This window comes from Hemicordylus capensis, chromosome 1 (genome assembly GCF_027244095.1).
Source record: "Hemicordylus capensis ecotype Gifberg chromosome 1, rHemCap1.1.pri, whole genome shotgun sequence".
Taxonomy (NCBI): Eukaryota; Metazoa; Chordata; class Lepidosauria; order Squamata; family Cordylidae; genus Hemicordylus; species Hemicordylus capensis.
In genome coordinates this window covers 149,909,571-149,923,315 of record NC_069657.1, presented here as the reverse complement: position 1 = coordinate 149,923,315, position 13,745 = coordinate 149,909,571, and the positions used below count along the sequence as shown (strand labels likewise).

Below are 13,745 nucleotides of genomic sequence, written 5' to 3'. Positions count from 1 at the left end.
TATTGTCACGTCAAAGAGAAAAATTGACAGTTCTGCATGGATACCCAGAAGTTAACCTCACTGAAACAAATAGGACTTATTCACAATTAAATGTGTACCAGACTGCATGCAATTAACAACGAGAACACTCCCCCCCCGCCACTCCTAATGCTAAAACTTTGCATGCAGCTGTTTGCATGAAGCTGTTTACTCGGTGAGAAAGTGGCACAGACAATGGCGTAGGGAGGCCAGCAGCAGATCCAGTTCAACCCACCACCTGCAGCTCCCCTACCCACACCCACTGCGTCTGATGTCAGATTCAGCATCTGACATCAGATGAAGGGGGTGTGGTAGGGGTGAGAGTCACAGCCCCTGAGCGTGGTGGCCCGGGTTCTTTGAACCCCCTCACACAATGGTGGCTCCTCCCCTGGCCACAGTGTTATAAGTAAGCATGTGCAGGATTGCAGCCTTGGGAGCTCTTAGCACTGGGGTACTCAAACTTGGGTCCCCAGATGTAGTTGGACTATAACTCCCATCATCCCTAGCTAATAAAAATAAATAAATAAACACTGTGGTTAGAGATGATGGGACGTACTCCAACATCATCTGGGGACCCAAGTTTGAGAACCTGTCTTAGCAGAAGTGGCCTGAGAGAAGTTTAATAACTGAGCTGCACAAGAGCAAGCCATTTGAGGTGTACATACCAGGTAGAAGAGTGCAGCGGCTGGAGAAGGAGAAGAAAGTGGAACAAAGAACAGATGTAGTTGCACTTATTGAAGCTTCTTTAAGAGCATAATAGGAAGGCGTCCTGCTGGATTAGGCCCAACTTGGCCTATCAAGCCCAGCATCCTGTTTCCCACAGTGGCCCACCAAATGCCTCTAGGTGCGGCCCCTCCAAAGGTGCATCAGAATCTAATGTGGCCCACCACCAGATCTGAGTTTGACACCCTTGACAAACCTTGATAGAGGCTCTACTCTGCCCTCTTCCCTTGTGTTTTCTTGTAGCTGCTCAGGTGTCTCTGTCCACTGCAACTAAGCTGAAGCACTATTGGGTAAGCTTAGCTTTGGATCCTGGGCAGACAAACACAGTGTTTTCCCAACTCTTCTGCATCTTTAAGGTTGTAGGCCATGGTTCCCAAGTTCCCAACTACCTTTGTTACAAGCTACCATTTTTAATGGCATAGGTTGCATGATGGAGCTGGCAGCTGCAAATACACTGCTGCTCTTGCACATACAAGCTCACTTGCTCTTCTGTGCTCATGTGATTTTCTTTTCCAGATCATCAGTGGGCAGCAGCTTCCAAAGATACCCAACAGCAAAGAAGGCTCCATCGTGGATCCATTGGTGCGAGTTGAGATTCATGGGATCCCTGCTGACAGTGCCAAGCAGGAAACCAAATACATTGAAAATAATGGTAAGTCTATTCTACTGGTCACTGTAAAGAACAGCTAGGTTGAGATTACACATTGGCTTAGCATAATTGTCAACACATGTGCCTGTCAATCATCACTAGTTAAAGTGGAATGAATGTGTTATATTCTGGTATAATCTGTGCCGAAGAAACTCAAATTCTACACAGAAGAAAACCAAATTCTGCTATGGGAATAAATTTAAGCTTATGCAAACTTAATATGTTAGATGTTAAACTGGTTTTATTTGCACTGTTTGTGCTATTTCAGTTTTTCTTGAATTCAAACTATTTTTGGCAAGCATTGGGGTGGTGGAGATCTGGGAAGATGAGCAGGGGAAAATTGAGTAGTAGAGGCAGGGGGAAAGGGTCATGGGGACAAAGTATTGTGTAGGGCATAGAAGTCTCATATGAGAACCTCTAAACCTCCAAGTCTACAACACATGCCAGACACTATCCAGCAAACATTAACTGTAATGAAGTCTCTTTGAAACAATTGAATGATTTTTAAAAAGTTGCTGTAACTAATCCCATTGATTTAAGTGAGGCTTAGTTGAGACTACACTTTGCTGGATTATACCCACTCCTAGTTATGTTTAAACTTTTCTCTGTATCCTTGAGGGCTAGAAACTTGCAAGGCTGTTTGGAGAAGAAACTTATTGTGATCAATAAAGATTTTATAGCCCTTTCTCTGTGACATTCAGAGTGGCAGCTGCCTGCAAGGGTAGCTTTTTCTCCAACTGGAGATGGAGAAAAAGAATGCAAAGTGGGTGGGAGTTTGGAGTGGAATCTGGAGGGAACCGCTTAAGTAAGAATCCCAGAAGAGATGCAGAAGAGAGCAGCTGTGTGAGATTTTACAAAGGAGAAGACTGAGGGAAGCAGAGGGGAGATACTGAGATGCCCTGGCCTATGATGACATCCTCTCTCCCCCACCTTAATATCCTTGGACAGGTTTTAACCCGCAGTGGGGTGAGACCCTTCACTTTGTAGTGTATGTACCAGAACTGGCACTTTTGCGTTTTGTAGTGGAGGATTATGACAAGACATCAAGGAATGACTTTGTGGGGCAATACACACTGCCGCTTACCAGTGTCAAATCAGGTGAGTGTCTCTCTTCTCAGCACCCTGGCTGCATGGCCCAAGGATAGGATTGCCTTATGATGATCTTCTGCCACGATGTGGGAATGAATATGCCTCTGAGCCTATTTGTGTGACAAGACATGAATGTGCAAGAGCTATTTGTGTGTGAAACTAAGATAGCAGAAGCTGCATCCTGCAACAATGAATGTAGCTACTTAGCTAGATAGAATGGCAACATCCAGACAGCATGACAACAGCACAACTACACACATACCAATGGGACAGAATGAAATCTGTTGTCTTTTAAAACATGTGCAATTGCTGGCAGAACACTTATTAATCCCAAGGCAGAATTGGTCCCCTTCTCACAATTCTCCCCCATTAAGGAGTGATGTCTAAAAGTCATTTTGTGGCATGAAGAAGTGTATATATATTTGCATCCTCAAAATCACATGGCCTACTAGTTTGTTCCTCTCTTGGTATTTGAACTAGCTGTTACACTATTCATATGTGATACTTTCTATCACAGCTACAAGAGCAGGATTTTGTATTCCCATTCGTGGTGGGGAAGCCTATGCTGCCTCCATCTCGTGGAGAGAGACAGATGAGTATTTCTTACTAGCTTAACCCACGCAGAGCATCTGTGCACCAGTGCTTGATTGCTCCCCTCACCTCAGAGATCTCTCCACCCTCACCTGAGCCACACTCCTGTTCCTCCTCCATCCTGTTGCTTCCATCCCCCTCACCCCTCTTGGTCACTCTTCCATCCCTTTAGTCCATCCCTCTCACCTCTTGGTTGCAGCTGCAGCGTCGCTGGAACCTATTGGCCAAGCTGCAGCCCCCTATCCCCAGAGACCTCCCCACCCTCACCTGAGCCCTGCTCCTGCCCCTCCCCACAGGAGCAGCAACAGAAGTGGTTGACTGGGCCCTTCTTCGCTGCTGCCACTGCCATGGCCACTCGTTCCCTTCAGGCCACTGATAGGCCCTGGCCTGTCCCTTGCCTGCCTGTCTGCCTCCCTCCGCCACTGGCCTTGGTAGCCCCAAACAGCAGTGGTTGACTGGACCCTTCCTTGCTGCCACCGCCATAGCCACTGGTTCCCCTCAGGCCACTGACAGGCCCAGGCCCATCCCTAGCCCTTCCTTCTTTCTCTCTTCCCCTCCCTTCTTTTTATCTTTCTCTCCTCCACTCACTCTTCCTCTCTGTTTTTCTTCCCCTCCCTTCTTTTTTCTTTCTCCCTCTCTTTCCCTTCCTGAGTTAACAGATCTTGTTCATCTTGTTTCCTCATATAATTCACACAACAGCCTCCTTCTCCTGAAGGGGAACTTTCCTCCCTCACAACCCATCTCTTCATAGACCCCTGTCCACTATCCTTTTATATATAGATTCTTCTCCTCTACAGTCAAGAACATCTTCTGACCAGTAACAGTTGCATTCCAACTGACCTTAACCATCACAGGCTCCTCCTCTCTATCTGCATTTGGAATCCCCACTGCCCAATCAGGTGCTTCTGCTCACAAACTCTTGTGAGAGCTGCCACACACAAGATTAGCCATGGGTATGTTATAGAGAATTATATATATAGATGGGCTGGCAATGGAGTCACCTTTGCTGGCTTGAGCAGTGCTAAGAGAAGCAATTGCAAGTGTTGGTGAATGAAGAAAGCACTGAAACTACCTAAAGCAATGGGAGGAAATTCAGAACTGGTAATTTTTCAGATGAATGCTGGAGAGACCAGCCAGGGAAAGATGTCTTTAGAGGCAAAGCTATTTCCTTTGCCTGTATCATGGCTAAGGGGTCTGTAGCTCAAGAATAGGGCAAAGGTTTGGTATTCCTGGCATCTCCTGTTTAAAAAACAAAGCAAAACACTACACCAGGGCTGAGAGAGACCTGTATGGAAGACCTCAGAAAGTTGCTGCCAGTCAGAGTAGACAGAGTATTGCACTAGATAATCCGGCTTAGCATGAGGCAACTTCCTACATTGTTCACCTCTGTCTCCTACACAGGATACCGCCACATCTACCTTCTTTCCAAAGATGGCACAGGGATCCCCCCAGCGTCCCTTTTTGTTCACATCCACACCATGGAGTCGACAACTGAAATTGACTAGACGATGATCCCACCGCCACGCCTTAGAATGCAACTCCTCCCTCTCCTTACCATTTAGTTTGGAGAATGTGGATGAGCAAAAGAGACAAAAATCTTATGGAAGGATGCCATAACACTCCATCTGCCTGTTCCCGTGTAGGACTGGACTGGACAGAACTGGCTACTTTGAACTACTATATTTATTTTTTAAAACAATTTTATATCGTTTTGCTGCTATTTTATTTTTTAAAAAAGTATTGTGATTTGCACAGATTCCAGTAGGTCCTTGAAGAAGCCATCAACCAAGTCAAAGTCTGTCCACTCATACGGCTCAGTTAAACAATCTACCTCTGCTGTACACCGAGGAGAGGCTGCTACACCTGCAAAAGGAACTTGCTGCCCATCAGTACATGTTGCCCATCAGTAGATGTCTTTCCAAATCACACATTTTTGTGTCTTCTAGTTCAACCCTCCGTATCGAAGTGTGGAGGTAGGATCTGCCTGAGCGCTTTTCAGATTACACCCTGCAACAGGGTCATGACAAATCTCTGAAGTGTGCTTCCACACTTCCTGTGTTGTGACACCGCAGTCCCTACACTGACAGCAAGGTGCCGTTCATGTTTCCAATGCCTTGTTTCGAATTTAATTGCTGCGATATAGTGTTATGACATTGTATATCTGGCGTAAAAAAGTTGATGTTTTTTCAGGTTGTTAGTTTTCACAAGACTGCTCCCCCTACTGTTTATGTTTTGAAAGCCATTTGCCTGAATGAAAGCATTTTGCTGCTGTTGAGCAGCTAACTTGGAAAGTGCCCTGGCTACAGTCTCTAAAGCAGGATCAAATAATCAAGCTTTGCTGGAAATAACTACAGGTGCTTCTACACACTACAGATTTATTGTGGAATTGCCACCATTTGTTTACTCATTTTTGTTACAGGAACTCATCATCATCAAACCACTGTTCTTCTATGTTTTTCCTGCGCGTCATCTGTCTTTTCAGATTACAGAAAACTTGACCTTTTCAGTAGTGTAATATCCACAGATACACATCACCTTGGTGTTACTCTTCCATCTTTCAGGGCCATGGTTTTTAGGCATGTAATGATGAGCCAATGGCCATGCATCTGCACTTCAGTACACCTCATTATTACTTTTCCCAGTGAATAGCATTTTAGGACTGTTTGGTGTTTTTTTTAAAAGGAGACTTTTAATTTGCACTAAAATACTTTTTTGGGGTCTATGTTAAAAAAGCAAAATCTGGTGCAATAGTACTTAACTGAAGAAGTGTTTTAATGTGGATTAAAAGTGAACATGTTGCTAAAACAGTGAGCTGGGATGCATTGCTCTCACCACGCATGACTATATCACACTCACTAATATGGATGGAACACTGCATGTCCCTCTAACAACAACAAAAATGCTATATTCTCTTCCACCCACTGTGAAAAGTCAACTGCAATTTCATCTGTACTTCCTTCAGAAGAAACATGACTGGATATTACTAAAATGTGCTGACCTAAAAGCATCCTACAGCTGGTAATACAAGGGGTCTATCAATTGCAGCTCTTGTAGCAACCTCTTGTTCTTCTAAGAATTAGTCCTACCTCCCATTCAGAGAAAAGAGGTAGGGAGATGTGAAGTGCTTTGTCAGATCTTTTTCCTGACAAATTTGTCTCAAATCTCTCCTATAAGCTATAACCATCACCCAGTTAGTTGCTAAGAGCGAGTTTTGCATATGCATGTTCATCTCTTAATGCTCAAGGATGATGTACAGGTGTAAAACAGGCATTGTACATCAAAAGCCATACATGAAGTTGCTAACAATACTTCCTAAGGGACGTAGTTCACACCTTTAGCTGGAAGTCACGAAGTGATATGCAATGCATGCTTGTGCAGATCGGACCTCAAGCAAGGAATAGCAGGGACAATTGCCATAAAATGCTTGAACTATCTTCAGGATGGAAGGGCTACTAAATCCCTTCCTCTGCTCTATGGACTGGTTTTCTTTCAAGCAGCTGATAGCTGATAAGCTCTGGCAGCAGCCTAACTATTACTTTTTTAAATCAAAGATGTAAGCTAGACCTAAGTTAGCCTTTGAGTCAAGTAGGAATTGCTACTCTCATAGCTAAGATGTATATAGATGTACTTATAGGAACATAGGAAGCTGCCATATACTGAGTCAGACCTTTGGTCTATCTAGCTCAGTATTGTCTATGTCTACACAGACTGGCAGTGGCTTCTCCAAGGTTGCAGGCAAGAATCTCTCTCAGCCCTGTCTTGGAGATGCCAGAGAGGGAACTTGGAACCTAGATGCTCTTCCCAGAGCGGCTCCATGCCCTCAGATCTTACAGTGTTCACATGTAGTCTCCCATTCAAATGCAACCAGGGTGGACTCTGCTTAGCTAAGGAGACAATTCATGCTTGCTACCACAAGACCAGCTCCCCTCTTCATGTCTTTCTATATGCAACACTAATAATATTTACATAATGAATGCAAATCCTTCCACAGTATGAATACATTGGCATTTTACAAGCCTCCATGAACCAACATTGCTCCTTTTTCTGGCTGCATTTAAGATGCTTTCCATAGTTTGGCCAGCTTAATTTTGTACACTTACAGAAGCTTGCCCATTTCCTTGCCCCTAGAGACCAGTTACTCGTATGTAGCCTGAACTCATTGTAGTTAAGTCTTGCTGCTTTTAGTCTCTGGTTGACCTATTTGAGTTTTTTAAAAATGAAACAAATAGGACTTTTCACACAGGAGCCAGGGGTAGGTGAGTGGTAAACTTCTGCAGAATAGAATGTTAACTGGGTGACGGAGGCAGCTGGAAAGACGGAGTTGCAGAGACAGGACCCAGGGCTAAACCTATTATTCCAATCCTCTTCCTGCACCTCCCATCCCCCAAATACTGTCGTCGTCAACCAATATGTTGGGGGCACTCAGTCTTTGGGGGCAGTTTGCCCTGCCTATGTACCCTGGGTGAAAATGATAGGGGCTGCATTTACACGTAACGCTGCCAGAACCTTAAGCTGAGGCTGAATGGTGCCTTGTAGATATTGTACTGAGCCGCCTGAAATCTAACTTAAGTAAAAACAGCACTGTAGCCATGAAGGATGCTGTAAAGTGACCCCAAATCTGATTACACTATATACCTGCACCTTGGCATCTTTACAGATGCAATGTATACAGTAATGTGGAATGCCATTATTTTCTAAATACTGTCTCCTTTGTAAAGGACTGAGACCCTAGCAAACCCAGTCTGTTTATCTAAATAATAATAAAGCTATTTATAAAATGATGGAGCAATCTACCTCCAGATGGTGAGTTGTGAATCATGTCAGAATTGTATTATTTTGATAACTATTTTTCTCCTCATGTGAGATGGGAAGGATATATAAAGTCTTGAGAGGGAGGGACTGATAACATACTCATCTAATGCTCACCCCATTCTTGGACCCTCAGTGACCTTATTAGTGAACAAACATTAGCCTGTTATCCATACACCTGTGGTCTCTTCTTAGAGCACCTTTGCAGGAGGCTTTGCAATCCTTATGCTCTCCTTACACGGAAGTACTTTCTGGAATAGTCAGTTTAGGTAGCTAGTCTTCTCTTCAACCACTGGCCTTCTGTATCTCCTGGTAATTTTCTTCCTCCCATGGCAATACCTTCCCCTTGTGTCCTATCCTGTGTACTCTTTCTACTGAAGTCCGAAATTGGGCATGTCCTTCAGTGGCTATTGGGTGCTGAGTACCTGTTAAATTTCAGGAGCCTTGCAAGAAGGAGGAATCCCATTTACTAGAGATGGTAGCAGGGGCATAGCTGCCCCTCTCCCTGGAGGCCCCTCAGAGTGAGGGAGATAATGAAGAAAATAGGGAAGGGTGGAGCTAGGGGTGGGCAGATTCTTTGAACCCTTCCTCTCAATTATAGCTACACCCCTGGATGATAGCCTAGTGGATATGCACACCACAGATTATTCTGTCTCTATCTTATCACCTTCTCTTATTTTCCTACTAGCTTGAGATGTTTGTTTGGGAGGCTTTCCCCACAGCAATTAACCAAAAAAAAAAAAAAAGGGCTGATGAAGAGGGAAGTATATTTCTAAGTATTCACAAACCAAAACCAGTAAACATTGATAACTCAGATTTAAGTTGAGTTACCACTGAAATCTGTGAAATGGGAGTTCTACTTCTCTACTGTAGGAAAGAGGAGAATTCCAACACTATCAATTTGGTACTTTCAGTTACTTACAGTAGTGCCTTCATTTATTCAATGCCTACCAGTTGGAGGGGGAGTAACAGCAGGAGAGAAGGCATGCCCTCAGCTCTTGCCTGTGGGCTTCCCAGTGGCACCTGGTGGGCCACGGTGTGAAACAGGATGCTGGACTAGATGGGCCTTTGGCCTGATCCAGCAGGGCTGTTCTTATGTTCATAGGAAGAAATTCACCTGGTGTAGCTTGCTGATGAAGCTGAAACCATTGAATTTCTTCCTGGTGGGGGAGTGGGTGGATAGGGGGCAACCATATGCAGTTTTAGCATTTTTCATCTAGAAGGTTTAAAACTTACCACACATTTTAGATGCCACAAAATTCACAAATTGTCTAATTCTGTGACACTTTAGGGCTTCCTTAATTATACTGCTGTGAGTTAGTGGGGAGCCTTGATTGTTCTTCTTATTAAAAATGGCTCAAACACAAACAAGTTAGAGAATTTATTTGGTTTTTAGCTATGAAATAATAAAAATAGTAATTGGGAGTAATCCCACATTCATGTGAGGGGAAGAGAAAACAATATCCTGTTTTACACCTTCATTTCCATCACCACTAGGGAGCCATATGATATCCCAACATAATCACTCTTCATATTGCACAAGTACTCTCTGAATTGGGGAAGGGGCAGCACATTGTCAGCTCCGAATACTCCTTTGCCACATCATACCTTTTCAACAGCTACTAAGAATCTTAGTCCAACTTCTTGCCACAATGAAGCAGTTTGGGGACATGGACATACCCTGTGCAACCAGTAATATATATCTGACAGGCTTCTCTGCCTCTCATGGCTTACATGGAACTGTGACGTTCATGCTCAAAAGAAAAACATGCAGCCCTTAGACAGTTCATTTCTTTATGCTTCTGCAATTGGAAATGTGATTAAGCTACTTCCTGGAAGAGTTTCTAAGTTCTCTGATATTTGAACAAGTTGTTCTAGTAAGAACTAATTTGCCTCCTTTCCTTTCCTTTCCTTTCCTTTCCTTTCCTTTCCTTTCCTTTCCTTTCCTACAACTGGACTAAATTTGGCCCAGATCAGTCCACATATTGGTCCACTTGAGCCTCAAACATTCATGAGCCTGCCATCTTGAACTGGGGTGGATGATATCATCACAAACTATGCCTTTGAGATGCCCCTATGTGTCCCTATAAATCTCATCCAAATTGGTTCACAATTGCCCCTCAAATGTTCATGTGTCTGCCATCTTGAATTGGGGCATCATTACAAACTATGCCCTTGAGGTGGCCCTATGTACCCCTGCACCTGTATCAAATTTGGTTCAGATCAGTTAGGCAGTTCACAAGTTAGCTCACTTGTGCCTCAAATGTTCATGCATCCATCATTTTGGACTGAGGTGGATGACATCATTACAAACTATGCCCTTGAGCCATTCCTATGTGCCATTCACTACAACTCTACCAAATTTGGTTCAAATCAGTTATGGTACACAAGTTAGCCCACCTCAAATGTTTACGTGCCCACTTTCTTGAACCAGGGTGCATGACTTCATCACAAGCTACACCACTGAGGTGGTGTATGTGTTCCTACAGCTGCAGCAAATTTGGTTCAAATTGGTTAGGTGGTTCACTAGTTAGCCCACTTGCTCCTCAAAGGTGTATGCTTCCGCCATCTTGAATTGGGGTGGATGGCATCATCACAAACTATGCCGTTGAGGCGTCCTTATAACTGTCCTCGATTTGGTTCATATTGGTCCAGGCTTTGCGAAGCTGATAGCATAGACACACAAAGAGGATACTGGGTGATCTCATAAGCCTACTGGAAAACAGGCTAAAAATCCCCTCTGTGAACGAAGGTATTTGATTACTCAGCATTTCAGGGGACTTATTTCTAGAAAACAGACTGAGGCTTTTATCAGTCTTCTCTACTTGGCAGGGAAAGTGGAAGCCTTTAAGCTTATTCACATTTAGCTCAGCACCAAAATACTCAAGAGCTTTTAGACTGCACTTGCCAATCAGCTCAAACTCCAGGAGGTCAGCAAGATTCCTCTCAGGATTAACTGTTCAAGCCAAATACAAAGGTTGTGCTGGCTTCATCCCACTGAAGTAAGACTAATTGAAGGGGGTGGGGATGGAAACATACCTCTATTAGCCAGGTCTGCTTTGTTGCTGGGTGAAAATTTTCCAGGTGAACATCCCTAGCATAAAACTAGTTGGAAAGAGAAGGGAAGATTTTCCTACCCCTTTGGTATCAGAGGAGTTGTATGCTGGAGTCAGAGTGGACTTTCAAGTCCCCCTTCAAGAGTGCTGAAGGTCACTTGTAGCCTGCCCATTCCTCCAACTACAGGTATAATCTCTGATAAAGAGGTTTGATTTTGTCATATTTCAGACACATTTAACCCTTGTCCCATAGCATTGTAACAATGCTATGTTGAAAGTGTCGACTCAATGTGCGGCAGCTGTGAAAAAGGCCAATGCCATGCTAGGGATCATTAGGAAGGGGATTGAAAATAAAACGGCTAACATTATAATGCCCTTATACAAAACTATGGTGCGACCACACTTGGAGTACTGCGTACAATTCTGGTCACCACATCTTAAAAAGGACGTTGTTGAACTGGAGAAGGTACAGAAGAGGGCAACCAAGATGATCAGGGGCCTAGAGCACCTTTCTTATGAGGCAACCTGGGGCTTTTTAGTTTAGATAAAAGATGACTGCGGGGAGACATGATAGAGGTCTATAAAATCATGCATGGTGTGGAGAAAGAGAAATTCTTTTCCCTCTCACACAAGACTAGAACCAGGGGTCACTCCATGAAATTGATTGCCAGGAGGTCTAGGACCAACAAACGGAAGTACTTTTTCACACAATGCGTGATCCACTTGTGGAACTCTCTGCCACAAAATGTAGTGACAGCTAACAACCTGGATGGTTTTAAGAGGGATAACTTCAGGGAGGAGAGGTCTATCAATGGCTACTAGTCGGAGGGCTGTGGGCCACCTCCAGCCTCAAAGGCAGGATGCCTCTGAGTACCAGTTGCAGGGGAGTAATGGCAGGAGAGCGGGCACGCCCTCAACTCCTGTCTGTGGCTTCCAGCGGCATCTGGTGGGCCACTGTGCGAAACAGGATGCTGGACTAGATGGTCCTTGGGCCTGATCCAGCAGGGCTGTTCTTATGTTCTTAATGGAATAAGTGCATACAAGGGGGCAGGCAGAAGACAGATCAAGATCTACTGGCAGATCTCTGGTTGACTTATAGTAGATGGGCAAGAATTTCTGACTCTCAATACTGTAACAGCAGCAAATAAAATTGCTAGTACATTTTATATATTTGCCATAGCTGGCTTTGCCAATTGCTTTTCTCTCAGCCTCAGTGTCCCTTCCCTAGAAAATATGAGTTTTAATTAGCTGCCTTTAACCAGTCTGTGTAAAGGCTGGGCCAACCAATTTTTAGAGTTCAGTGTTGCTGTGTAACACTTTAAATAAAAAGGAAAGTGGACAGAAGAGATGAGGACAATAGGAGCAATAAAAGCTAGAGTTTCACAGAAAGACAACCCCAAATTCTAATGCCAGAAAAACATTCTGCCACTGGATACTTTATGCACATTTTCTTAAGTTTTGCATGGCTTGTTTTGACTGCGTACTTGAATTTCTTTTGCTCCTTAAAGGTTGGGAATGAAGACTGACACTTATGTGAAGACTGACACTCTATTGGGTGCAATAGAGACAGAGGAATAATGAGTGCAAGACACCTAAAAACCCTGCGGCTTCACCTAAGTAAGCTTCCTTCTCCCCAAAACTGCATATGACAAGAACAATTAAAATAAAATCACAATTTTCCTTAAAACTGAATTCTCAGAAAATAATAGTTAACTATTAGATTTCATATTAGAGGGCATTATTCTACAGCATAACTATGGCCATTTATCCTTTTGTAAATACCATGGGCTACAGCAGCAGGGGAAAGTAGTGCCTCTAGAACAGGTAACAAAATGATGGTCCCTGTGTTTATCTGAGTTTTGTAATGATTGCTTAAGTAATACCACCAACCAATAAGTGGTGCTGTTCCATGCTTTATGATTTAGTAAGGTTCTATATCTTGCCTTAGCTGTTCTGTTCTATTGTTGGTTCGCTGAGAGAGTTTCCCTCCAAAGTGAGGTCTGTGTGAACGGCCTGAAGACTTGCAGGCCCATAATAAAGTTCTCCTGTTAAACCAGTAACTGGTTTAACTGGTAGCAGAGGCTTCAAGATAGCAAGCACTGTATTGCCTGAGAAGACCTTTACTGGTCATGTAGATGGGCCTATGATCAGTGAGTACTTGGTGGATGTTGACCTCCTTGTGTCTGAAAATGAGTGGACTGATCAGAAGGCTGCACAGTAACTTGCCCTTTTTTTGGAGGGCGATGCCAAAGCATACTACCTGCAGCTGCCAAGCATGGATCGTGGCTCCTATCAGCAACTCTGTTAGCACTTGAAGGGCCATTATGAAGGTGCCTTGGCCCTTTTGCAATATCAGAGGGAATGGCAAGCTAGAAGACTGGAAGGAGAACCTCTGCATGCATATCTATGTGCTCTGCACAGGCTCTTAGATAGCTTTTCCTGCTCCTCCATGCCTGGGGGAGGACTCCACTGAGGCACTTCCAGCTCAACCAAATGTAGAGCTTGATATGCAGAGAGAGGCCTATGCTCAGTGGCAAGCCGTGAAAGACTCTTGTGGAAAAGCCAATTCATAAATGGCCTCCCCAGGTGAGCTGCATGGCCTGCTGATTAAGGAGGATGTCATTCTAGACAAATCTATCTATCTATCTAATTCTCCTGGGCGTGCCTTGGAATGTGCATCCTCACGCCCAGCTGATTGGCTGGGCGGACGCGCCTGATTGGCTGAGGCGCACCCAGGAAGATTGATTGCCGCCGTGGCAGCCCTGGCCACAGAAGCCAGAGGTGGTGGCGGGCCTGGCCTAGATGCGGAG

General features: G+C 44.2%; 1 protein-coding gene across 2 annotated transcripts in view; it reads left to right on the top strand.

Annotated features, from left to right (window-relative positions):
- The window catches only part of PLCD4 (phospholipase C delta 4), a 56,100-nt gene extending 43,534 nt beyond the window's left edge, over positions 1 to 12,566 (top strand). Inside the window, exons 10-12 of one of the 2 annotated variants that reach the window (XM_053286132.1) lie at positions 1,258 to 1,393; positions 2,339 to 2,488; positions 12,444 to 12,566. In XM_053286132.1, coding sequence (XP_053142107.1) covers positions 1,258 to 1,393; positions 2,339 to 2,488; positions 12,444 to 12,454 — 297 coding nt within the window. In that variant the 3' untranslated portion in view covers positions 12,455 to 12,566. Of the gene's footprint in view, positions 1 to 1,257; positions 1,394 to 2,338; positions 2,489 to 4,471; positions 7,870 to 12,443 lie in introns of those variants that run through there. The other variant, XM_053286133.1, reaches the window with a different exon arrangement.
- The last annotated feature ends 1,179 nt before the right edge of the window (positions 12,567 to 13,745 follow it).